The 24,937-nt window shown below is 41.5% G+C and overlaps 2 protein-coding genes across 4 annotated transcripts in view; both read left to right on the top strand.

The window, feature by feature from the left end:
• LOC100711979 (myosin phosphatase Rho interacting protein) overlaps window positions 1–10,105 on the top strand; it is a 44,508-nt gene extending 34,403 nt beyond the window's left edge. The window contains 8 exon segments of the mRNA XM_005447936.3: window positions 4,365–4,512; window positions 4,637–4,754; window positions 6,329–6,488; window positions 6,613–6,726; window positions 6,883–6,969; window positions 7,066–7,228; window positions 7,321–7,406; window positions 9,152–10,105. Of these exon segments, the coding sequence (XP_005447993.2) occupies window positions 4,365–4,512; window positions 4,637–4,754; window positions 6,329–6,488; window positions 6,613–6,726; window positions 6,883–6,969; window positions 7,066–7,228; window positions 7,321–7,406; window positions 9,152–9,223 (948 nt within the window). The 3' untranslated portion in view covers window positions 9,224–10,105.
• Window positions 10,106–12,660: 2,555 nt separating this feature from the next.
• si:dkey-94l16.4 (transcription factor 20) lies at window positions 12,661–23,809 on the top strand. Of its 3 annotated transcripts, none has more exons than XM_019362098.2 (6): window positions 12,661–12,863; window positions 13,955–16,662; window positions 18,334–18,427; window positions 19,714–19,763; window positions 19,887–19,950; window positions 21,572–23,809. In XM_019362098.2, exons 2-5 carry the CDS (start codon window positions 13,960–13,962, stop codon window positions 19,947–19,949), a joined length of 2,910 nt encoding a protein of 969 aa, XP_019217643.1. In that variant the 5' UTR covers window positions 12,661–12,863; window positions 13,955–13,959; the 3' UTR covers window position 19,950; window positions 21,572–23,809. The 3 variants fall into 3 exon arrangements, with proteins under 3 accessions (XP_019217643.1, XP_005447997.1, XP_005447998.1); XM_005447940.4 differs by having other exon boundaries at window positions 21,546–23,809; XM_005447941.4 differs by lacking the exon at window positions 12,661–12,863 and adding an exon at window positions 13,192–13,398 and having other exon boundaries at window positions 21,546–23,809.
• Window positions 23,810–24,937: the final 1,128 nt, after the last annotated feature.

Below are 24,937 nucleotides of genomic sequence, written 5' to 3'. Positions count from 1 at the left end.
GAGCAGCACGAGAGGGAGAGGAGTCGTCTCCTGGAGAGGTTTGACCGGGAAATGGAAGAGCTGCGAAGCGTGATGAATCCAGCAACTGCAGGCAGGAATGAAGCAGATGACAACGTACCTTTGGATCACGCCTTAACCCTGAAAGAGCGCATCCAAGAGCTGGTGACCCAAGTCTCAGTCATGACCGAAGAGATGAGACGGCGCGAAGAGCAGGACGACATAACCATTCTGCGGCTGAAATACGAGAAAGACCTGGAAAACCTGAAGGTGGAAGTGCTCCTTGTCCTTGCCATCCTCCATCTGTGATGCCTTGTTTTCCTTTGTGGCATTCCCAGATCCCCCTCCCTTCCCCAACATCTACTCCCTTCTCTCGCTCTTTGTTCCGTAAACCAATTCTCTTCTGTGTTGCATGAAAACTAACCTCCTGTAGGTTTATGTTATCACTGATGCTGCTTTAGTTGTGTATTGAGGAACCCATTTTGTTGATGTTTCGTCAAAGTTACCTTAATGAATACAAGATTGAAGCCTCAAACTCTGACTTGGAGTTTGAAGCTGATGGCTTCTCTCGAATTTGGGCTTCAGAAATCTGTCAGTGCCCCACTGTTCTGTGAAATGAGTTCCTCTATTGGTAGTTGAGTGTGCTTACTGATCTAATCTCGGCAGTTTTAGTTACAAAGCAAATAACTGATCCTTTGCAGCACCTTGAAGTCTTTTAGAGTTAAGAATTTTAAAAAGACCATTTCTATTTTCAGATTAATATTAACTTTAATTCTTTTCCTTTTGCTGTTTCTACTGTTTATTCCATACTGTGACTGAAGACAACTGAGGAGCTAACATTTCAGTGCATTTAACAAAGTAATCTTAATCTTAATCTACCCAATATTTTCTCATGCAGAAAAATTAAATGCCATTCCTAAGATAATAAAGGCTTGTCCTCATATACAGGGCTGGGGGCGGGTTTCCCATTTGGCTCCAAGAGTTGCCCAAAACTGCCCTCAGTGACAACACATCACTGAATAAATATCTTGATCTGAAATTCTTTGATATTTTCTTGAACATAAAGGACAGCAGTTCCTAGTTTTTCAGTAAGATTTGTTTTGGAGAAGTTTTAATACAAATTCCATAATTATATCCTGACTTGCAAAGATAAAAGATGCTTCCAAAAGATCCTGAATCTGGATAGGCTTCCAATTGTTATTTGTTCCTATGTTAGGCCTAGCCTTGCTGGCCATAAATTACCAGAGCTAAAAGGAAATAAAACCATCCCCCAAAATCAGTAAGAGGCATCATAATCCTGCAAGGGGTTTTTTTTCTGTGATTTAGTTTTGAGTCATTAATCCAGTATCATTTTTTTTCTTCCTGATTATTGCCCACTCTTGACTTGTGCCCTGTTTAGAGAAAGTTATAAAGTAGGTCCATCCATACTTTTTGAATTATCCAGCTAACAGAGGCAGAAACAAATAAATTAACACAATCAGCCATACCTGTTTATTAAACACAGTGTCTGAGCACTTAATGCAGGGAGGTTTAATTTGATATGCTTACATGAATGATTGTTTGGGGTTGTGTCTGCTAAGTTTCAGTTTTGAGGTAGTAATTGTCATTCACAGCTACAGTTTGTTCTGTCATAATGAAATCTGTGACACCATGAATTCAGTAGATGTTGCAGAAAAATACAATTCAACTTTAACAGGGCAAACGGAACCTAGTTACAATTTTGCATGTCTAGAAGAGGGAATAGACATATGGCTTTGGTCAAAAGTTTATTTACACTCATCGTGGATATGAGTGTTGTTATAATTTGGGGTTATTAATAATGAATTCTTTGGAATGATTGTATAGCGTAGATCTTTATTAACTTTATAAACAAGAATTGGGTGAACAATTTCGAATTCATTTTGGATTTCCGCTGAAAGGCTCAAATATAAACGTATATTCATTAAAACCTTTAAGAAGTGGTCACAAAGGTTCTAATATATCTTTTAACTTGACAACTCCAAGGCTTATTAACGTTAGTTATTCATTAGTGATCATGATTGACTGCAGCTGGTAATTTCTCTTTGCTAGCATTATTTGCCAGTACTTATTGGATTGACCAGTAAGACCTAGAATCACCATCACATGATAGGAAATTGGCCAGGACCAACCCAGGAACCAGCAAGGCTCAAGTCTGCCATGAGCTGGAAACCGCTAGTTTGCTAGTGATAACTAGCTAGTTAACTACAAAGTTAACTAGGAGGGAGTTAACAAAGAAAGAAGCCCCTGTTTAAAAATCAAACCCTTCAACCGCCACTCAAATTTGCAGCTATAAATTTGGAAGCCAGATGGCTTCAGGAGAAAATGTATATGGTCAGACAAGACTAAAATTGAACTGCTCGGCCCCAGTGACAATAGGTATGTTTGGAAGAGTAAAAGTGAAGCTTTCAAACCTAAGAACGCTGTACCAGGTGTCAAGCATGGTAGTGGTAGCATCATGTGCCAGGCTGCTAGGCTGTAAAAGGTGGATGGAATAATGGAGGAGTACCTCTAAATTCATCAACAACCCTTCAAATGTAAAGCTAGATTGTTTAAACTTGGATGCAACCCTATGTTCCAACACACACACACACACACACACACACACACACACACACACACACACACACAGTGGTCAGCTTAAATTATGTTAGTAGCTTGTTGTTTGCTACCTAAAGGTAAGATGCAACTTAACCAGATGCACATTTAGTAGGGGTTTATGTATATATTTGAGCCTGTTCAAAGAAATGACGCAAAGCCACAAATTACCATGACATTTATTCATGTGATGAGGTTATGTAAACTTCTGATGAGAACTGTATTTTAATACAGGGCTGCTTCCATAGTGAAAGTGGGAGGAATTTTCCTTGGGTTTGATTTTAAAATGAATAAAATTGAATTAGAAATCAGAATCAAGGTATCCTCATACATAAAATGATGTAGTTGAAACAACTGATCCTTTCATCTGTGGTTAGAGTTGGCATTATATTTTGAGCTATATATTTTTAGCAGTTTGGGGGGGGGGTGTTGTTTCTTCTCAACATATCCCCTTTTAAAAGATTAAAAACAAGTGAAAGAAAGCGGTTTATTTTTTTTAGTTTAGCAAACATTACTTAAACAGTTAGAAACTTTTTGCGTTTGTCGGGGATCGTTGTTCTAGACTGTATATTAAAGATCCACCCATCCACTGACGTCAACCCTTTATTTCAGGAAGCCAAGAAACCTGAGGCTCGGTTTTCTTTTTTGGATGTTTGCTTTTTCAGACAGAAGCAATGAAGAGACCTAAGTTGTCAATTAACTCTAGCTGAGGGTGCAACATGCAGACAAGTGCCTGCTGAGTAACAGACTAATAAAACACTACAGTTTCATTCACTAGAACACACATTTCCTTGTGGCCCGGACCACACAGCAGACCATATTTGTTGGGTAATTTCGTGAAAAATGCTCTAAAAGGCACCAACAACATAAAAATAGAAGCTGAATTAAACCTGGCAGCATACCTGTCAAAGCAGGCGTTACGATTTACTTTAGGCCTTATTGCAATACAGACTGGTAAAGTAGCAAGATTGCATGAAGATTAAATTTTAATTCATCATTCACACAGCTTTGTAGCACACCAGTGAGTTTTACTTGTGTTGGCTCCTCATATAGTCTCTTTGACTTCAGGCAAACAGAGGGGACCTGGAGGGCACAGCCACCAACCAAACATCCAGATTAGTTGCAGCGAATACAGGACGGAAGTAGGGCAAGGTTTTAGGTTGGGCGAGTGCAAAGGCTATTGAAATCTCTTCTTATTGAGGATTAATATTCTCCCTCACTTTATCCTCACCATCCAGAAGTGGCAGTTTTGCAAGCTGACTGGGATGTCCTATGACACATGTAGTGTTTGAGACACCCAGTTATTTAATTGTCAGCTTAACCACACATTCCACCAAAGATTTGGCCTCCAGGCAGATTAGGATTTGTGCGTTAGCTGTAGGATACAAGTGGTGTTTGCGTCCGGATTTCCAGAAGCTCGGATATTGTGCTGTGGACAGGAAATGGCAGCTTTTTTTTCCTCTTACATCTCCTTTCTCATTGTCTTTGCCCTTTTCTTCAGTGCATTGTGTATCCTGTCATTCCTTTTAATCCTTTTTGTACTCACACAGGCTCAACTTGCTCATGGCTGACAAGCTCAAGCTTGCAAGTGATTTGCTGTAACTAAATTGATGATCTTTACTGGCATATAAATTATATAAAGGTCCAGGAGGTTTTTCCTCCTGCTCAGCTCCTGATCAGGAGAACCTTTTGGTCCCACGCTCAGGTGACCTGCAAACTCACAGCTGCAGTGTGCTCGCTTTTTGCCACAGGCCACCTGTGAGAGAGGCTTCGCTGCCATGGAGGAGTCTCATCAGAAAGTGATCGACGAGCTGCAGAAGAAACACCAGAGAGAGCTGGAGAACCTGAAGGAGGAGAAGGAGAGGCTGCTGGACGAGGAGACGGCAGCCACCATCGCAGGTAAATAGAAAAAAGTCATACCAACTGTATCTTTTTCCTACTATATCTTTAGCTCATCATAACTTGCTTACAATGCGTTATAATAAGTTTTGATTAAAAAGAAACTCTTTGTTTGTTATCTCAGCCATTGAAGCAATGAAAAACGCCCACCGTACAGAGCTGGAGAAGGAGCTGGAAAAGGCTCGCAAAGCCAACAGCAATACGGAGAATGCAGACATCGAGGAGATCCGCAGACAGCACGAGTGAGTTCTCCTCATACCCATAAGCACCAAAGTGTTTGTAACAAGCCCCTCAATCATCTCAGCTGATGAGGAGTGACAAACTATCAGGCTGGCTGAACCAGGTGCTCATCATTGGTGGAACATGTCAAAAATGCTGTGAAGTAGTAGTTTGAGAAGATACAGCGCATTGTCCTGATTGGCTGTAGACCATTGTCAGTCAATCGTGCCGTGTCTCCTGTACAGTACAGGATGCGTTCAGCTTGTCAAATTTACGTTTTAAGTTTTAATTTACGTTTAAGTTTTCCCCCCAACAAACACAACAATGTCAATGAAACGTCGTCACCTGCAGGTGCCTTTGGTTTCATTCTATAATACTGGACTTATTTTTCTAGAAGGTTTGAACTTTGAGAGTGTTTAAACAAGAGAGAAAAGTGTAAAAATGTTCATGCCTGTCTGAGAAAAGTGTATAAAGTGTGTAGTGAGGGGTTTTACAGCCTTAAAACATCTGTAATAATTGTAAAAAATAAAGTTGGCTACTTCGCGGATTTCACTTATTGTGGGTTATTTTTAGAACGTAACTCCCGCGATAAACGAGGGACCACTGTATACTTAGAATATCTTATAAAGACAATTTTAGGTAAAAACTGAACCATTAATCCGCACGGTGTGGAGGTCTGTTATGTAGTGGTGGATTTTGGCTGGCACGGTTTGAGTCTATCTCCCTGACATTGAAGGAAAGCAGCCTTCCATACAAATGTTTAGAGGATGAATATAATTTGAGTTATGTTCTGGCCACAGCTGGCCTCAACTCAAATCTCAACTGAGTTGAACACCTATTGAAGATTATCAGCTATCAAAGCATTAGACTGCTTTTTTGTCGAAGAAACAAAATTCAATTCATTTTATATTGTTAGACAAAGACCTTAATAATAATTCATTAATGTAGAGAAAATCCCAACAATCATGCGTGCGTGTCATGGATACATAAAAGAATATTCCTGTTGACTAAGTAGTCCACTAGACAGGAGAAAAAATTCAGACTAAACCACAAGATGACTAAAACGGAGAAAACTGTTGGAATTGAGCCCAAGGTTAAAAATTGTCTGTACAAATATTACACATGTATTTAAGAGTTGACTGAAAAAAGTAATGGTTCGTGTAGCTCAACTCCGAGTGTAAGATAATTGTACTAATAGGTTTCTGCTGGCTGTGCAGGTGTCACTGCTGACTTGTTGGGACATGCATGCATGCATGCATGCATGCACTGTGTTCAGCAGCTTGACACCCTGTGATGCTTCACATGGGAACGTGTGGAAGTGCAGGTGTTGACTATAAATCACACTGCATTTCATTTAAAATGGTTTCGATTTTTTTAAATTCTCTATTTTCACTTTGATGCCGGATAAAAGGAGAAGCTCTTTTTTAAATTGCAGGGAACAGTTTGCCGCTGTTTATTGACTTAGTATTTGCTCTGAAGTAAAACTACTCAGCATTAACCCCAAACTAACAGATGCTGAAGAACTGCCTGACCTTCAGGTTTTTTTCACTCCTGAAGTATTTTTTTCCTCTCAGCATGGTGTTGAATTGTATTTCAGGGAGGAGTTGTGTTCCTTCCAGCGGGAGATTGAGGTGTTGTCGGAACAGTATTCCCAGAAGTGCCTGGAAAACGCCCACCTGGCCCAGGCACTGGAGGCAGAGCGACAGGCCCTCAGGCAGTGTCAGAGAGAGAACCAGGAGCTCAACGCGCACAACCAGGTGCCGACAGAAACGCACACTGCTCACCTGAGCGCACAAATAACCGTGTTATAACTGCCCCAGTGGGCATGAAAGCGCACTGTCATTCTGAGTCTTCTGATTTGCTTCTGTGGGATGTTTTTAGGAGCTGAACAACCGACTGGCAGCAGAAATCACTAAGATGCGCTCCATGACCTCTGAGGATGGAGTGGGAGACACAAACACCACAATACAGGGGAAGGAGCTCTACGAGTTAGAAGTAAGGTTCAAGTCGCATAAGTTCCTGGATATGAAACGTATGAAAACGAGTCTCTGCTAGTAAGGTTTTAATAGCCTCTCCTCAGGAAACGCTTCAACCCTCAAGGTGACTTGGCTCATATTTTTAGCATATTTTTGTCTTCGTCTTGTTTTCCAGGTTATGATGCGAGTGAAGGAGTCTGAAGTCCAGTACCTGAAGCAGGAAATCAACTCCCTCAAAGATGAACTACAAGCAGCCCAAAGAGTAAGTTTCAGGGTTTTTTTTCCTTTCCCCCTCATAAATTCATCAAAGATCTAAAGATGAATCCTTTGTCTGAACTGCCAAACAATGTGCTTTCAGGATAAGAAATATGCAACAGATAAGTACAAGGACATTTACACAGAGCTGAGCATTGTCAAGGCCAAAGCAGAGCGAGATCTGGGGCGGCTCAGAGACCAGCTGCAGCTGGCTCATGAGGCACTCGGGGAGCCGGCGCTGGAGGAGGTGGAACGAGGGGGCTATGGTACGAAGACGCACTGCAGAACACACCTTATGTTAGAAGCGACTCACACCCAGACTCGTATCTTATTGTGACTGACACATTTTTCCCTCCAGATATCATGAAGTCCAAAAGCAACCCTGACATCCTCAAGATGGCAGCTGCTGCAGCGAAACGCTCAGAGCGCACCATGAGGTCAAAGGTGAGTGTCCTGTGAATGGACATACAAAGAGTTTAATCAGATGTGTTAATTCAGGGTTTCTCATTGAACTCTATCACCCATTGTATCATTGCTCAAGCAACAGCAGATATTGAAAGTGGTTAACTCCAGCCTTCAAAAGCCTGAGAAGTTGTTTCCAATGACTTGCTGCCACCTACAGGTCACCTGCTAAGTTGCATGCAGAATTGCATGCACACCGGCTGCATTTTCCTGATCCATGTCGTGACTCCCATCAGAACTGCATTCTAGGCATTGTATTGCAAATGAAACACCGCAGTAGTCTTACACACACTTGCCTGTGTGTTTTCCCCCTTCTGTCTTCAGTCTGTGAGTCGAGACATGCCCTGGGACAGTTAGGGCTGCTGACGACGTGTAAGCTTCCTCCCCCTTCTCCTTTAGGTAAACCAAACCAGACGCACCCATGGGTGGATAAGCACACCCTCCTGTCCTCCACCTCTCAAGCCACTCAAAAGATCAGATTCTGCACATTAGTATGCACAAATACTCCACACTTGCATGGTGGTGAAGAATGAATGTCAGGTTTGGCAGAGTGACTGTGTATCTGACTTAACACTGGGCTTGATTACTAATATGTGGGTCCTTTCACTTTATCAGCCATGTACTGTATTGTATGAGGGGGTTACTTACACAGTGCTAAACAATAAAGTCCCAAACCTAATAAAAAAGCTGTTTGTCAGACAAGTCGAGATGCACCTGAATTCTAATTAATCAGCACTGTTAGGCAGGTAAATGATTAAAATGACAAGAACAAAATGGAAAAACTTTTCCTTCATCTTCACTTTCTCGATAAAATCAAAAAGTATTTTGCTTGAATATCTTTAAATAGACTTGTTAACATGAGAGTTTTTGTCTTAGTAATAGTTTAATATTCACAGTAAAATAATACTAGAAGTGTCTGCATCTAGTGGACTCGATATTTTGTTGTTCTTGCTGGTTGGTTAAACACATCATTTTACTAATGCACCAATGCATCAGTTCCCAGTTCAAAGATGCGGTTGGTGACTAACCAGCACGATCTCTATGAAGGGAAGTTGTGAATGAATAAGGGAGGAAGTAAAGAGATGACAGCCTTTCTAACTGCCACAGTGCTTTGATGTGAAGCTGCCTAGCTTGAAAAATGCTTTTTCAGTTTGATTGACATTATGACAAAGGTAAATGTAAATCAAATATAAAACGTTGGCGATGGTGAAATGAAGTCCAGGATATGAACTTCAGTCACAATGGTCATTTTATTTATTGCACATTTTGTTATACTTTTAATTCAATGTACACAAAGTAAAAACATAAAAAGCAACATATGGTTTACAGTGAAAAGAGCAAAATAAAATGCAAGTTAACAGTGAGAACAAAGAGGTTTGGAGTCTGCTTTTGAATATGTGCAATTAGCTGAACATTAAAAGAACCTATATATGTAAAATGGAGAAACTTGGAGGTGAAGGAAAAGTGTTGACTTAACACAGTTGTGTTAAACCCATTTTATGCTACCTTTTATCAGTTTTGGGACTCCATAGCGCACATGCTAAAGAAGGGTTTGCTATCAGTTGTAGTGTGGTGTGTTAACACTCTATTTGAGAGGGATAACTCACTGGGTGACATCAGGTTTACACTGGGAGAAACACTGCTTGCTCAGAAACAGCACATGTGTCCACAGTTGTGTTCATCATAAACTTATTTAGCGTCTGCTTTTTCTCTCTTCATCCCACCAGAGTCTGAAGGAAGGGCTGACAGCGGAGCAGAGACTCCACCTGTTTGAAAATAAAGACACTAAGGAGTTCTGACAGTGACATGTCACGTCCGCCTACCTTGCTGCATGTTTAGAAGCCCACTATATTTTAGCTCTGTAATGACTTATTTAGTAACAACTACACACTGGTCACCAAACACAGATCATTTATTATTAAAAACATGCTATGAAGTTTGATGTTTAGTTTGCATTCCATGCACTTCAGTTAACTGTGACTTTTTTGTATTTTTTTTCCTTACTGTAAATACTGTTTTTAAATGAGCATTTTTCATGCATACACTAGAACTATGACTGTGTAAGCTACTGTTTTAACTCTCTAGACTGTTGCTAGCCAAAAGCATAAATGTGATGTTAAATGGCTAAACACAACTACATAATGACGAGTAATACTTGCATAACAAAACCGTAGGAATGAGTCTGGCGTTCAGTCTGCACGTTAACGCTCCTCCTCTCCGTTATCATTCCAGCACAGATGGAAGTGTTGCTCAGTAAACAAGCTATAGAACAAAAGTGCTTGTCTGCATTAGAAAAAAGTGCTCACCCATGTTGCTGCTTCGTGTTACTTTGAAATTAACATCAAAGATGTTTCTGCAGTCCTGGGAAAAAAAATCAGATAAAATCAGTGCGCGACAGCTGAATGCATCTGGACAAGATTCACTGACTATAATTTAAATATATATGAAAGTTTATATAGATTTTTTTTTCTCTCACTGCAATCATTGGTCCAACTGTATAGGAGTTGCTGGAGTTGGTTTATGTTTGTAGTCTTGTTCAGTGGCAGTCCCTTTGTATTTATTTAAGTGGTTGGGATTTTTCTTTCACATTCCCATTCCTCTGTACTCTATTATTGTAAATATAAAGCAAATATACACCAACTGACTACAGGTTTATTAGCAATAAATATTTTTGCACCCTTTTCTGTGTGTTTTGAAGTTTAGTTCCAACTTTCAAACCACATTTGAACTCGAGGTGTGTTTACTGGGGTTTTTATGTTTTTATTATTCTCAACAGACACTGAACACGACAATCAAATACAACTGTTTAAAACTGACATCCACCCCCATTAAGAATATCTGGTAAATACAAACCTCTACATAGCTTCTGGATAATACAATCGCAGTGGTGGTAGGCTCATGCTAAGAAGTCGCTTCTCTACAGCAAAGATGAGTCAGAACAAAGGACTGAAGTTCACCTTTCAGCAACACACAGCATCCCAGATTTCAAGATGGATTTCTATCCTAATATTAGCTATTTGCTGATTTGTATGTATGACTGCAGAGACATGAAAATGAAATGAAAAAGATGTGAGAAACACTCTATAGCCATTTTATTGGTGCTAGTAATGACGCATAGTTTTTCCATGGGAAGGCATTCTGCAATGTCCACTGTAATATGTTTTGAATGAAACAAACACAACCAGTTGATTTGAGCAGAATGTAAATGAGAAAAAAAACAACTCCACATATAACAAATATTAGGGAATCTATTTTTTGGAATAAAAGTGTCTGCTAACATTTTCAGTATAATTATTCATCTTAAAAACTATTCACAGAAACCAAAACCCTGTTTTTTTTTTTGTACCAAACTCTAAACATATTTCATTCTGCAAAGTTGACCAAATTAACCATGACCCTATGTGAACAAGCCACGAGTGGAAGTGCAAAAAAATTACAGTAGAGGAACTATTTTTTGCACTTCCACACTGGCTTTATTTCTCAGCTCCAAAGGTTGTCCCTTGGTGTCAAAGGGTCTGGCTGTAGTCATACACAGTAGTTGCCGTGACAGTCCTTTGAGCCTGGAGTGAAAAAGTTTGGCGACAATGAGCATATTCTATTACTGACCATAGTTTACCAAATGGACGTAGTAATTTATTTAGTGTAACCCAAAATGAGACCTATAGTTAGATGTGTTGAGGTGACTGTTGTGATTTGGCCTTATATAATTAAAATGGAATTGAATAAACCCAGGAACATGTTTACAGAGGTCTGTTTTAAATTTCTGAAAAACTATTTTCTTGCCATTGTTTATGACCTCCTTCATAATGGTCATCAGCTGTTTATTGGGCTTTAGCAAAATAATTCATTAGAAAGTAGTATATGAACTATTTTTGTTACTTACCTATGTGAACAGTCCTGTAGTTTTCATTTATCTGCTGCATTAACAGGTTGCTTTGAGGCCATTAAAAGTAACTCTGATCTAAGGCACTTGTGCTTGGCTTCACTGTTCGGTTGCAGAAGCTATTTTCATCTATAGAAAACCTGAGACAGAGAGCATTTTAATACCAACATTCCAGCCTGCACTCCTCTGGACTAATTACATGTACAGAAACAGGTTCAAAGTTCAAAGTGTAATGTTATGATGAGGTAGTACATGCCATACTGCATATGTTTTGCATACTGCATGCAACAGTACATACTTTGTGAAGGCAACAACCAGTCATACCTACCGCCACTTAGGATCACCAATTAACCTAACCTCATGCATGTCTTTGGACTGTAGGAGGAAGTACCCAGAGAGAACAACTCCACACAGACTCCCATGACTGTCTTGCTGTACGGTCACACATTACATTGTAACAAATGTTATTCACGTCACCTGTAATTGATTTTAATGTAACTTTTGTTGTACAGTATGTATCATGTGTATGTTAGTGTATACTAATTGGTGGAATACTTCCTTATCTCAGTCTTACCACTGTGATATTGAACCTAAAGTGTGTTGCGAGTGAAAGCGTGTTACCACTTTGGATTTCATCATTATTTATTATTCATCTCTGGCTCTCTTCCACAACTTGTGTTTTGTCCTGTCTCCCTCACCTCACTCCCAATGGCTCATGGCATGGGTCCCCTCCCTGAGCCTCTTCTGTCAGAGGTTACTTCCTGTTAAAAGGGAGTTGTTCCTTCCCACCTTCGCCAAGTGCTTGCTCATATGAGGTCGTCTGATTGCTGAGGTTTTCTCTGTATTATTGTTACTATTATTAGTACTTCACAATATAAAGCACCTCAAGGCAACTGTTGTAGTGACTTGTTGTTGATGGCCTTTCTTTAATACTGCTATCAGTAATAACGAAAGATCATAAAACACTCAACTGTAACGTACTGATTACTACTTTCTATTAGATCACACCACTCGTCTCCCACAATGCCTTTCTGTTCCTTAGCCGAGTGACAACTGTTTCATTGCTGCTCGGTTTGACTTGTCAGTCACCCGATAACAGATGACGGCAATGCTGAATAAAAAGAAAACGCAAAAAAACTTTTCATCATCAGTGACTAGCAGCCTACTTCAAGGTCAACGCTCTGAAGCTTTGACAGCTTGTATGCAACCGCTGGATAATTGGCAAATTAATTTATCTGGAATAAACACTGAGCAAAATCTTTTTTGTATTTGGACTTTGCTTTTTATTGACATAAGTTTAAATTAAAAAACAACCTACTGGTAATTGCTTTATTGTGAAAGGAGTGCCCGGAAGCCTTAGATTATGTACAAGTTGACACTGCTGCTATCAGAGTAGTGTGTTCCTGGAAAGTGTGTGGATCTTTATTTAATTTAGGGCTTTGTCTCTTTGTAGTTTTTACTGGGGTTCATTAGAATAGATGTGTTGCTGAAGGAGATGTGGGGCGGGAGGGATTCTTAACTGGACGTTTAAAAAAGCTGCGATTTCTCCCGTCCGGGTAAGTTTTGATCAGCAGCAGAACAGCACAGCGCATTACCTCCGCTCTGTCTTTGTTTCATCCAGCCGGGCCTTGCCCCGATGCTTGCCGTTCTCTTTAATTGAGAGAACGTCTCGCCAAACTCCATGAAAAGTAACCCGTAATTTGATAATACCTTGCTTTACGTGTTGTTTGGACCTCTACTAGAGAGCAAGATGTCTTTCTCTAAATCTTTGAGATCTACTCTTCAGTTCGGAACTCATTTAATGAAACAAAGAACACCATTTTAAACAAAATAAAACATTTTTAAATCTCATTGGCTGCTGTTTTCGCACTAAAGTTAGTAAAAGCCGCAGTAGGATGTAACCTACGGTGTCTGTCACTGAGCTATAAAAGTTGACAATTTATCGGAATAATCACACTTTGCGGGCAGTGGACCTCGCCGAAATGAACAGTGGCTGTTGTCGATAAGTAGAAGTTGATAAATCACGTTTTGTATGATACAGTTTCCAGTCTTCAACGAAAAAGCCCTTAAAGTTCTCAAATCTTTAATGCAGTAAGTGAATGTTACCGGAGCCGGGCCTAGCTAGCGTTAGCTGTGGCTAAGCTAAGTATGGTTAGCAAGCTCGACCTGTTAGTTCTAGTGGTTAAAAAGTCAGTCCAGTGTTCGGACAGAGATTATTGGGTAAACGTAACAACTTTTTATTCAGAACATTTAATACTATTAATACAATTTGGAAATAAGCCAAAGCGTAAATTGTCAGTTAACCCTTGTCATGTTCTCCAGCGTTAATGAAAATCAAGCACACGTCAGTTTCCAAGCTAATTTTAATAGCATGACTTCATTTGTACGGGGTTGTGGTTCAGTTCTTTGCTTCAAATGAAATAAACTTACTTTTGAGTGTGTTGAATAACAGTGTAACAAAGTGTCAACTCAATGTAATGGTAAAAAGTAAAACTGTGATTTGGAGCTTTGGGGGGAAAAGGAGCATTTGGTCTTAGGAAAGCCACTCTGGTTATCCTGTGTAGTGGTGAAATAAACCCAGAAATTGATCTCTGTATACCAACATTTATAAACTAACATGAATATCCTCTTAATTTTTCTACTGCAGTTGTTATGGAGCAGCCACCAGGGAGCATAGATGATCTACAGCCTCAAGACCTCTCTACTTCCTGCATCCCCACTGTGATCGACCTGACCAGGAAAGGGGAAGAATGTGTCCTCAACTCCACGACGGCTTTTGATGGCTTGTCGATGGTCAAGAGCCCCGGCTGGTTCCCAAACTCTGGGAACAGCAACCCTGGATTACAGGGATTCTCAGAGACCAGCTCCTCGGACATCGCACACCAATCAGGGGATCAAATTCAACCAGACAATGCCTTCTCGCGCACTACAGTCACCCTTTCCTACGTGAGCCGGTCTCACGTCTTCCCTGTTCAAGACACCCTATCTCAACACTCGCCTCTGTACAGTGTGTCGCCTATCAGCAAGTTCTCCCTCCACCCTCCTTGTGACACAGATAAAGGGCTCGGGGAGACCGGCTATGCAGTGAACCAGCATTACTTGGCGCAGGTTGAGGGGCCCGAGGACCTCGCCACACAGACGGAACTTTTTCAGTCATTGTCTCAGGCTCAAGGGGGACCGGAAAACCATGTGGACAGAACACAGGACTCTCTTGAGTGTAACAGAGGAGTCACTTTCGGTGACGTGGATGTTGAAAAGCCGCTGCAAGGCAAAGAGGACCACAGCCTTACTGCTGATGACAGTCCGCGTCTGGATAACTGTTCAGGAGCATGTGCCGAATCCTCACTAGAGACTGTCACCCCTGTCACAGAGAAGGAAGAGGAGAAAGCAGGCTCTGAGGTGCTCTTTCTCATGTCTAAGACACCAGAGCAGGTGGTTGCCTCAGACAGTGCGGGTGCCAGAGACCTGTGTTCACTGAGCAGGGAGTATATAAGTCCTCTGGAGGACCCCGTTTCCCCCTCTGCTACCTCACTGGACGATGTGGAAGATGTATTTGTCCTGCCTCAGGCCTCAAGCTCACCCAGCGGCGACAACTCTTATCTCGAGACAACTGAGGGGGTCTCGTGTGATAGCTTGAATACAGAAGGGGCCATTCAGCCAAGCTCTGGCATCAGCGATGGCACCACAAGGTTGGATTCATGCGATGAAAATAAACAGCCGGGCAGTAGACGAAAGGCTGCGCTGGAGCCTTTGATCGACTTGACAGATGATGTTTGTGCAGCAGAAGTTCCTGAAAACAATCACAAGACTGTTATTCCTCACATAAACGGGAATGCAAAGGCACTAGAGAGAAGTTTGAAAGAAAAGAAGCTGCCAATACGTTCCAGCAGAGGGACACGGCTAGAGGCCATAGTTATGAATATAAATTCAAGCAGGTATAAAGTATCAGGATGCATACGCACTAGTAATAAAGTTAATGCTTCCCAGTCAACATCTAGTGATTCCACCATATCTGTTTCTAAGAAGAAAGACTCTCTGTTAGCAGGTAAAAGGAGAAGCAGAGTAAAAGTGTCTGCCTCAGCGAAACCAGCAAAACAGAAAGCAGTAACTCCTCTGAAAAGGAGCAAATCAAATAACCTGAATACTGACAGCTGCAAAGACTCTACCTCTGATTCAGAAATGATCGGTAATTCTAAAAAGTCGCGGCGCAGCACACCTCCAAAAAGCCCCCGATCTGCTGCGCGAAGAGACAGTTCAAAGACTGAACCGGTGAATGTTTCCCAACCTGTGCACCCACCCCAAACTAGCCCTGTGAAGTCAAAGAGGAAAACCTCCCCACAGTCAAGTCCTCAGTTTGCTCTACATAATAACTCAAAGGAGGAGCCTGAACTGCTTCCTCAGCCAGACCCCTCTGTGGAAATCCAGGTGACAAGAGTTTCTCCACCATCAAAATCTCCAAAGAAAAACCAAGGCAAAGCCAACAGCAGATCTCCTGCTAGCAAAACGTCGCCCACTGCCAAGACGAAGGCTGCTCACACTCCCAAAAGAAGACGAAAGAAACATAAACCCGGTCAGTCTTCGTCCATGTTTTCCCCAAAAGAGCCTGAGATCAAGCTCAAGTATGTCAACTACAAGGAGGATAAAAGGGATATGAGGCCAGACAGTTTCTCTCCGTTTATCCACGTGGAGCGTCAGCAGTCCTCTCCGTCGCTGTGTACTGTCATCAATTACCCAGAGGAGGTAAGGGCGCAGCACAAGAAGGGCCCGCAGCAGCAGCAGGCTAATACCAGCGGCTTCATTTCTGCAGTCGTACCCAGCACTTCCTGTCTGCAGCTGGGCCGGGTGTCTACTCACGGTCAGCATCAGCGCCCTCTTATCTGCTGCCTGTGTGGGCAGTCAGCCAACGCCATGGACTTGGGGGACCTTCACGGCCCTTACTTCCCTGAGGGGTACCAGCCGAGCACCAAAACACCAGCCAGCACTTTAGGCCTCAAAGAGGATGACTACAGTGATTCGGACTCTTCATCTTGCAGCATGAGAGGAAGGGGGAGGAAGTGTGCCGCTGTGCCCGCCGTGCGGGCCCTGAGGCCAGGAGCTCAGCTGAAGAAGAGGGGCCTAATGGAGAACCACCGATGGAACAACAGCAGCATCAGCACAGGCAGCCCTGCAGCTAAACGAGTGCGGTCAGATGCTAGCTCTGCGAATGTGGAGGACTGGTATAGCCCCCCTGTGTTGCTTCTCCAACCTTGTGAATACTGGCTTCATGAAGACTGCGGCATCTGGTCTGCAGGCGTGTTCCTTGTGAAGGGCAAAGTGTACGGCCTGGAGGAGGCTGTCAAAGTAGGCCAGGAGACGGTAAATCTGCACTTTAAATTTGGAGTGTTGCACAATAGCACGTGGACTCATAGCTGATATAATGAAGCAGGAAATGAAAGCAGCATTGTGATGTTAATGTACTGCAGGTGGCTTGTTTTCTATGCCTCTAAAAGAGATGCTTTTAAATCACTGCGAGAGGAAATGTGAATAATTAGCTTATTACCTCAGTTAGAAAAATACTGGAAATTATTGGTACAGGGAAAATGACACTGAGACACTATTTTTGGGGAGGTCTCTTTACTTTTTGGCAAAGTTTTAACCATCTACAGAGTAAGATGGATACGGTGCATTCCATTTGAGGCCAAAAGTCAAAATTTGCAAATAGCCAGTCAGGATTTTTCACCTGGAACACCTCCCCCAACTCAGACTTCCAACTCAGAAACCTCGAGCAGTCTCACCAACTGTAATCTGTGCAGCCACTGTTGTATATTATCTACTGGCTAAAATAGTCATATGCACTGACCTGGTTCTGTCTGTGAATGTGCTGCAGCAGTGTTTTTAAGCACTAAAATCCAAGCATAGTGAGTGTTGTTAGTGATGTATTAGTAATAAATATATATGCTCTGCCTGGCTGAGGAGCACATGAAGTCCTGGTTTTCCAACTATGCTACCAAGACTTGGTAACCTCGAGAGTGACGCCACTCCCGGTTCCAATATGGGTCCTCCAAGGCCGTTATTCTTAAGAAGAAAAATGGTGCCAGTGGCTTTACAACCATCTAATTACAAGCACTGTGCAGTCAGAGTTAGGTTCTAATTTAGCCCTTTATAACCTATTTGATATAACCAGATAGAAACCTTGTGAGAAAAGGCGAAAATGACTGAAAGTTGATTTAAAGGTTCTAGTTTCTGAAACTATCCTTATTCAGCATGTAGTTCAGATGACCTAGTCCAGAATTCCCCCGACTGGCTCATTCACCTCTTTTTAAGATAAGATCATTAAATTAAACTTTGATCTCTTTTCAAGTCATTAGTAGAAATCTTGCATAGCTTAAGGGCTTTGATATTTATATGATGATATCAAGTGTGTGTTATAAAACAGTCCCTGCAAAATGTGTCACAGTAAAGTTTTGACTGTTGGTTGAGGTCATACAGCTCAAGATACCCTGAGCTAGCTTGTGTTCATCCATTGTCTACACATACACTTGAGAGACTGCAGCTGGAGAAGCAACTAGTGCCAGCATGCCCCTGCTGCCACCGGAGAAGGGGTTATGCATAGAAATTAATAGAGGTGATGGTATATTTTGAGCTTGAGCATGCCTTGGGGACTTTTAGTTTGATGCCTGATACGACTGAAGATCAACGTTGGCATCTTAAAGTCAAAGTGTCTGCTGTGTGATGGGTACACCAAGGCAGCGTTCTTTCAATTTCTCCTGAGGTGATAAGGTGTGACCGTCTTAAAGCATCATGAATCAGACTGGTGTCAGATTGGTGGTAAATGCAGCATTTGGGGTTTCACTTTATTTTGAAAGACTGTTAAAGAGCCGTACTGTATAAATCCACCATTGTAGATTAAGACCATTTGTAATTTACAGCTACTGAAGGCAGTGTTTTAATTAAAACTATATAGTAATTACCTTAATGGTATATCCTGTCCCATGTGGTAGAAGTGTGCAGGATGTCTTCTCTTGACCTCATCTGCTGTGTTTTCAGACGTGTTCAGCGTGCCATGACCCAGGTGCTACGCTGGGCTGCTTCTTCAAAGGCTGCCCCAACAAGTACCACTACAGGTGTGCTCTGGAGTCAGGTACGCAGCAGAGTAAAAACTCTTATCATGCCTGTCTTGTGCAATTTTAACATTTGCGTTCATGCTTAAGTTGTAGACTGTATGCAAAAGATGGACCCGTGTTAATTTCATTGACCAGTAATTTTTGTCATAGTTTGAAACTTTTGTCACAAAATAAAAATGAGATAATGCGGGACAAGTTTGGAAGTGATACAATCTGAAGTAATCTCCTTCTGCATATTTGACTCTGGCCAATGCGGAAGTGCCTTAAACTTGGATTCTTTCTGCTGGCGTCTGTGTTTGGGGAAAAAATGCTTTCAGTTGTATAGAAGTCTGCAGGAAAACGGCCCTCGGCTCTAGGTGACATCCGTAAACCTTTTACTGAGTGTTTTATAGTCTTAATTGGTAGTGCCAAGTTTTCTTGAATACAGCATTTTTTCTCTAATAGTCAAAAAAGCGAAGTATGTTTTAGGGCTGGGCTACCTTGTGATTGGTGATGCAGATTTTTCTATGCATTCGCACCTTTCGTCCACACGTACAAACCCTGTTTAGTCTTTCCCTTCTAGACTTCTGATTGGCCAACATTTCGTTCTTAGCGTTTACATGTGGACGGAGATATTTTTTCAAAACTGTGCGTGTGGACGGGATTTTTTTTTTTAAAAAACGGAAAATCTCCGTTTTAAAAAATACCAGTGTACGTGTGGATGTAGCCTGATTCTACTGTATGCAGTGTCTCTTGGATTCTCAGTCAGAGCCATCCGTAGTTCATCACAAGCACTTTCTATGCCCAAAACACTGAGCTTGAGACTTTGCATCCGGACTACCCTAACCAGTGGTTGACGTCTTGGTGGCCAGGTCCATCTTTTATATACAGTCTATTTTTTTCAGGCTTATCTTGAGTGTTTTATTTACTTCTAGTAGCACGCAGCCCTGCAGGTTTTCCTCTGGTGATTGGAATTTTTACTTCCACCCACAGTTTGATGGAGTAACTTTAGATTTGTGTATGCCATCTGCCCCTCTGACTACTGTTTTTACTTGTTCTTATTTACTTTGTCTATCCTACATCTGAAGTCTCAAATTAAACTTTAACAGGTACAAAGTTAAAGTTGAACACATACACCCACGACTGTTGCTTTGTGTTCAGTGTGTGCGTGCACGCATGCGCACTGTTCTGAAAATAGCTCCTTTGTGAAGGGCTGTTGGCTCTTATCACTTCCGCTCAGGCTGAACTTGCACGTGGGGGCGTTTGAACCTTTCAGATGAATCAGTGCATCATTGCCAACTCCTGTTCTGTTCTTGTTCTGCAGACTGTGTACTCATTGAAGAAAACTTCTCCATGAAGTGTAAGAAGCACAAGGTGAGCAGCAGTGCTCTTTAAAACTGTATTTGTGTGCGCTTTGAAAATGTTCGTTTGCTCTTATTGAAGATTTGACTTGTGACCATTTAAAACGTAACCTTTGGATTTGTGATGTCTTCTTAGAACAAGACATTCAAAGGCCCCTCCAGAGAGCAGATGGGACGAAAGGGGACAGAAACCTCATGAGGTCAGTAAATACTTTTTCTGCTTTCTGCTGATCAAACCACTGACAGTTGAAATGTATTTGGCAACAAGAGAGCATTTTTTATTTTTAAAGCTGTGTGCCAGTATAGTGGTTATCTTGGTTTGGGGTATCTGCTGAGCGGCAAAAGTACACAAGATAATTTTAATTTAGCTCGTTTTTTAAACCCACAGTACAGATTTACACAAGACATCAACTTCCTGAAAAGCAGAATTGAGCATGGTGTTAGTTTAACCTCAGCCACAACCATAATATATATAGATATGCTGTTACCTCTAGAACATAGAAATGCAGCCAGAAATAAGTGATTCCATTTAACTGTTTCAGTTAACTGTTCATGATATTATAACAATTTGGAAGTGAATGGGAAAGACAGCAACTGATTCACAAAGTCATCGGCCACGTAACATCACAGAGCGATTTCAGCAGATGCTAAGGCGTGTGTGCAGAATGCAGAGGTCGCCAACTTTCTGCTGAGTCGATCATTACAAATCTCCAAATTTCATGTGGCCTTCAGGTTAGCTCAAGAACAGTGTGTAGAGAACTTAATGGAAAGGGTTTGCGTGGCTGAGCAGCTGCATCACTTACCGCAATGCAAAGTGTTGGCTGCATGGGTGTAAAGCACGTCGACACTGGACTCTACAGCAGTGGAGACATGTTCTCGAATCACACTTCTCCGTTTAGCAATTCAATGGGAGAGTCTGGGTTTGGTGGTTGCCAGGAGAACGGTACTTGTCTGACTACATTCTGCTAAGTGAAAAGCTTGGTTAGAGGGGGGATTATGGTGTGAGGTATGAGTTGGACTCGGCCCCTTAGTTCCAGTAAAAGGAACTCTGCTCTGCTTCAGCATACCAAGACATTTTGGCAACTTTCATGGTCCCAACAGTTTGGAGATGGCCCGCTCCAGTTTTAACATGACTGCGCACCAGTACATAACGCAAAGCCCATAAAGACATGGACGAGAGAGTTTGGTGTGGAAGAATTTGACTGGCCTGCACAGATTCCTGACCTCAGCCCGACAGAGCACCTTTGAGATAAACTGGAGCAGAGACTGAGCTAGGCCTTCTCATCCAACATCAGCGTCTGACCTCACAAATGTGCTTCTGGAAGAATGGTCAAAAATTCCTATAAACACTCCTAAACCTTGTGGAAAGCCTTCCCAGAAGAACTGAAGCTATTACAGTTACAAAGGGTGGGCCTGCATCATATTAGTCACTATGGATTAAGAATGGTCTGTCACTTAAGTTCATATGCATGTGAACGCAGATGAGTGAATACTTTAGGCGATATAGTCTATTTGTTAAAAACATATAAGCTAGTTTTAATAGATTGGAGGGTTTACTTTAACAAAGCGTGGTTCAGTTTATACTAAGGGAAATGGGAAAACAGATGGGAGACATTGAGACAAATCCACCTGCTCTTATCACTCGTGCTACTGGTGGTTAGGATCCAGAACCCTGCTGTGACGACTCATGTTTCCTTTGTAAGGATGCATGTAGTGGTAGCTGCTGCTACTTTTTTTTGCTCTCTATTAAATGCATTGAGAGAATTTTTTTTGTTCTTTGTTTTTCTCCATTTAGAAAATTCACCTGCAGCATTTTCGCAGGCCTTCCCACCACCTCGCTGGTAACCATGGCGACACTGGACCAGGGTTGTTCTGACTGACAGCTAGCACCCGCAAACCTTAACTTCACCCTCTGTCCTTCAACTGCACTGTTAACCCCCACCAGGCACTGGGACTGGAGGACCCCAGTCACCGAAGCCTCCCTCAGTCCAGTCTGACAGTACTCATCAGCCAACACCACCCGCAGACTGTGGAGAACCATTCTTGAAGTAACATGCTGAATTTGTTATTTGTGTAGTTATTTATATGGGATGTTTTGGGGGGGGGTTTTCTTCTTCTTCTTCTGAATTAAATATGAATAACAATCAAAGATATTTAATTTTTTTAAAGATTTTCTAAGTATTTGATTATATTTGGGTTATTTATTCTCGTGTTGGTTTCTTTAGCAGTTGTCAAAGAGGTTGGATTGAGTGTTGTGTTTTTTTTTTTTAAGTTATTGCTAAAGCAGTTTGATGCTGAATTAAAAAGCCAGTCATGGAGATTTTTGGGACAGAAAGAAGGGGCCGATGGCTCAAGGTAGTACCCTCCCAGAGTAAAGGTACCTGATTATCATCTACACAACAGGGTTCCAGATTTAATGCAACACCTTGTTGGATCATTATGCTTTCTGTTGCCAGTGCAGATTCACCCAGCAGGTGTTACTGAGCGAGCCGCAAAGCGTGCATGTATTTGAATGTATTTTCACAGGAAGCACTTTGGCCCTCTGCTCCAGCTGCAGTATTACTGTCTTCAGCTGACCGCTGCCTCCAAACTTTGTTGGCTTCAGGCTCTTATATCTGCCGTTTTGAGGCTCATTGGTCACCTTGTCAACTTAAAATAGTCAGATCCAACTGCCTGCCTCCCACCTCTGCCCAATCTTAATAAACTTCAGTCTGAATTGTTAGGAGTTGTGTTAGGGGTTTATAAATTAATAAACAATTAATTTTCTTCCACTCCTAAAGGAAAGGGAATCCTGTGTTAGATTTCCCTGTCATCATCTCAACAAACCAACCCCCTTAGAGTACACAGGACCACTCAGCTGCTCGTTTGACTTCAGACTCAACAAGGAGGGGTAACGGTTACTCTGGTGTTCCATCAGTCTTAAATTGAATAGGAATGGCCGCGCTAGTATTAAGGTTCCTGATGTCTTTACTTGGGCCTACATGCTGCTTTTGAAGAAGCCTTATCTGACTTACCAGCGCTACATGGACTCGGTGTTCCTTCACTAGCTTGTGGTCCGACAACAAATCCGTGGATGTACTGCACACGGTGTTCCTGAGGGCAGCTTGCATGCACTTTTCTGCAGCAGTTGTTAGTAAAACCAGATACGTGCTGGGCCGCCTCCTAGTAAAACCCTCTGACTGCACAGGTACTCACCTACTGTGTGGGACAAACCCAGCGTACCTGTTGAGGACGTCAGACTCTGTTTTTTGTTTTAGAAGAAAAAGTCTTTGTGATCAGTGTTGGTGTTAAAGTCTGTGTACTTCTCCTTAGCGCCATTAGGAGCAGCGCTGTGCTGTGTGAGGCCCATTAAGCCATTACTCGATGTCAACAGACATCCACACAGTGGCAGCTGAAGGCTTCGTCTGCTTAGTGTCTCACCAGCAGCAGCAGGATTCAACACACACACACAAATCTCCCTACCCTGAAAACACCATGTCTGTTCCATTTGTGCCATCTTTCTGTTTTGCCGTTTTTATATTTTGTTGCAGTGAAATAATACATTTTTTAATCAACTATTTTTAAGTAAGCAGGTGTGTCACTGAGCCTGTAGTTCTTTGTTTTTTGTTTTCCAGTTTCAAGCACTTGTACCAAATAGAGATTTTGGAGAATGTTTTATTATTACAGTCTTGCAAAATGCTTGGATTTTTTAAAACTATGTTGTATGTGTGTTAATCTCAGGGCTGAATCTCAGATATTCGAATGGGTTTTTATGTTTGTTTTCTTCTGTTGTGTCAACCCCACATTGACTGGAGCAATGATACATGTAGCAGGATGTGCTCATCTCCTCAGATGTAACGCCTTTTTTCTGTCCTGGTTACACACTACTCGTCACATTCCAACACCGCCTCCATGTGTCCGTCAGTGATGCGGTGTTTTGTTTTAGGACATGGACTGCTTCACTGTCACACTTTTGTCATCGTCTTATTTTTATGGTAACTTTTTTTGTATTGTCTTGTCCATTTGTTGGAGCATCAGAGGTCATGTAATTGTTTAAGAATAAATATTTTGTTCACTGTTTTTCTGAAAGAATTTTTTATCTTTATCTTGAGTAAAGTTTTTATCTCACACATATTAGAATACTGCAAAGCATCAAAATGACCAATATGAAATTATATATTATGATAATAATAAATGTAAAATTAATATATAGTTATCGCATGTATCCCTTCATCCTGCATACTGAGGTGATGTCCACAGTTTGGCTCAGTTTTTCCAAAGTTAAGACATTTTTGTCTTTTTATTTGTATGGTTGGGAAGAAAGCAGACGAGGGATAGCAGCATAAAACTGCAGCCATCTACAGATTTTTGTTGAACGCAATACATAAAACAACCACACACCCCAAAAAAGAAGGAAGGGATGACAGCAGTTAAAGACAGGGAAACGTCCAATAACTGGATAAAACCATAGATTGCTGCTCTGGGCGCAGTCGTTTAAAAGATGTAATCTGGATAACAATTAGCCAGTTTTGAGAGGGCCCTTACTTAATCTACTGCACCTTTGTCTTGGTTGTTCAAAAAGACATTTTATAAAATCACACTGATCCCAAACTACTGAAAGCCTTACTGGTGATAACCAGTATTTTTACTGGGATGCAGAGGGCGCCAAAGTTCACACAAAAGAAAAGCTCCCTTATTAATTCATGATATTAAGTTTGACTTTAACAGCTATTATGTTAGCAATATATTTGCTGTTTAATTCAGTTCAACCATATTTCACCTGCTTTGTCTTTATGAGAATGTAACAGCTCACAAGCACTTAGCAAAAACACAAAGACAGGTGGAACTCATGCATGAGTAAATATGCTATTTAATACAAAGTGTAAAAAGAGAAGGGCTACAATGCAGTTTGCTATTGTCTTAACTGTTTTCTTGTTTGACTGCCTTTTGAATTTTTATTTCATTTTTCATTTGAAGTCCATTCTATTCAGTTTCAATTCAATTTTATTTATACAGCGCCAAATCACAACAACCGTCGCCTCAAGGTGCTTTATAATGTAAGGTAAAGAGGCTGCAGTAATACAAAGAAAACAGAGAAAACCCCGACAATCATGTAAGCAAACACTTTGGCGACAGTGGGAAGGAAAAACTCCCTTTTAACAGGAAGAAACCTCCGGCAGAACCAGGCTCGGGGAGGGGCGGGGCCAT

The sequence above is a fragment of the Oreochromis niloticus genome, linkage group LG8 (assembly GCF_001858045.2).
Source record: "Oreochromis niloticus isolate F11D_XX linkage group LG8, O_niloticus_UMD_NMBU, whole genome shotgun sequence".
Taxonomy (NCBI): domain Eukaryota; kingdom Metazoa; phylum Chordata; class Actinopteri; order Cichliformes; family Cichlidae; genus Oreochromis; species Oreochromis niloticus.
This window is presented reverse-complemented; position numbering and strand designations above follow the sequence as displayed.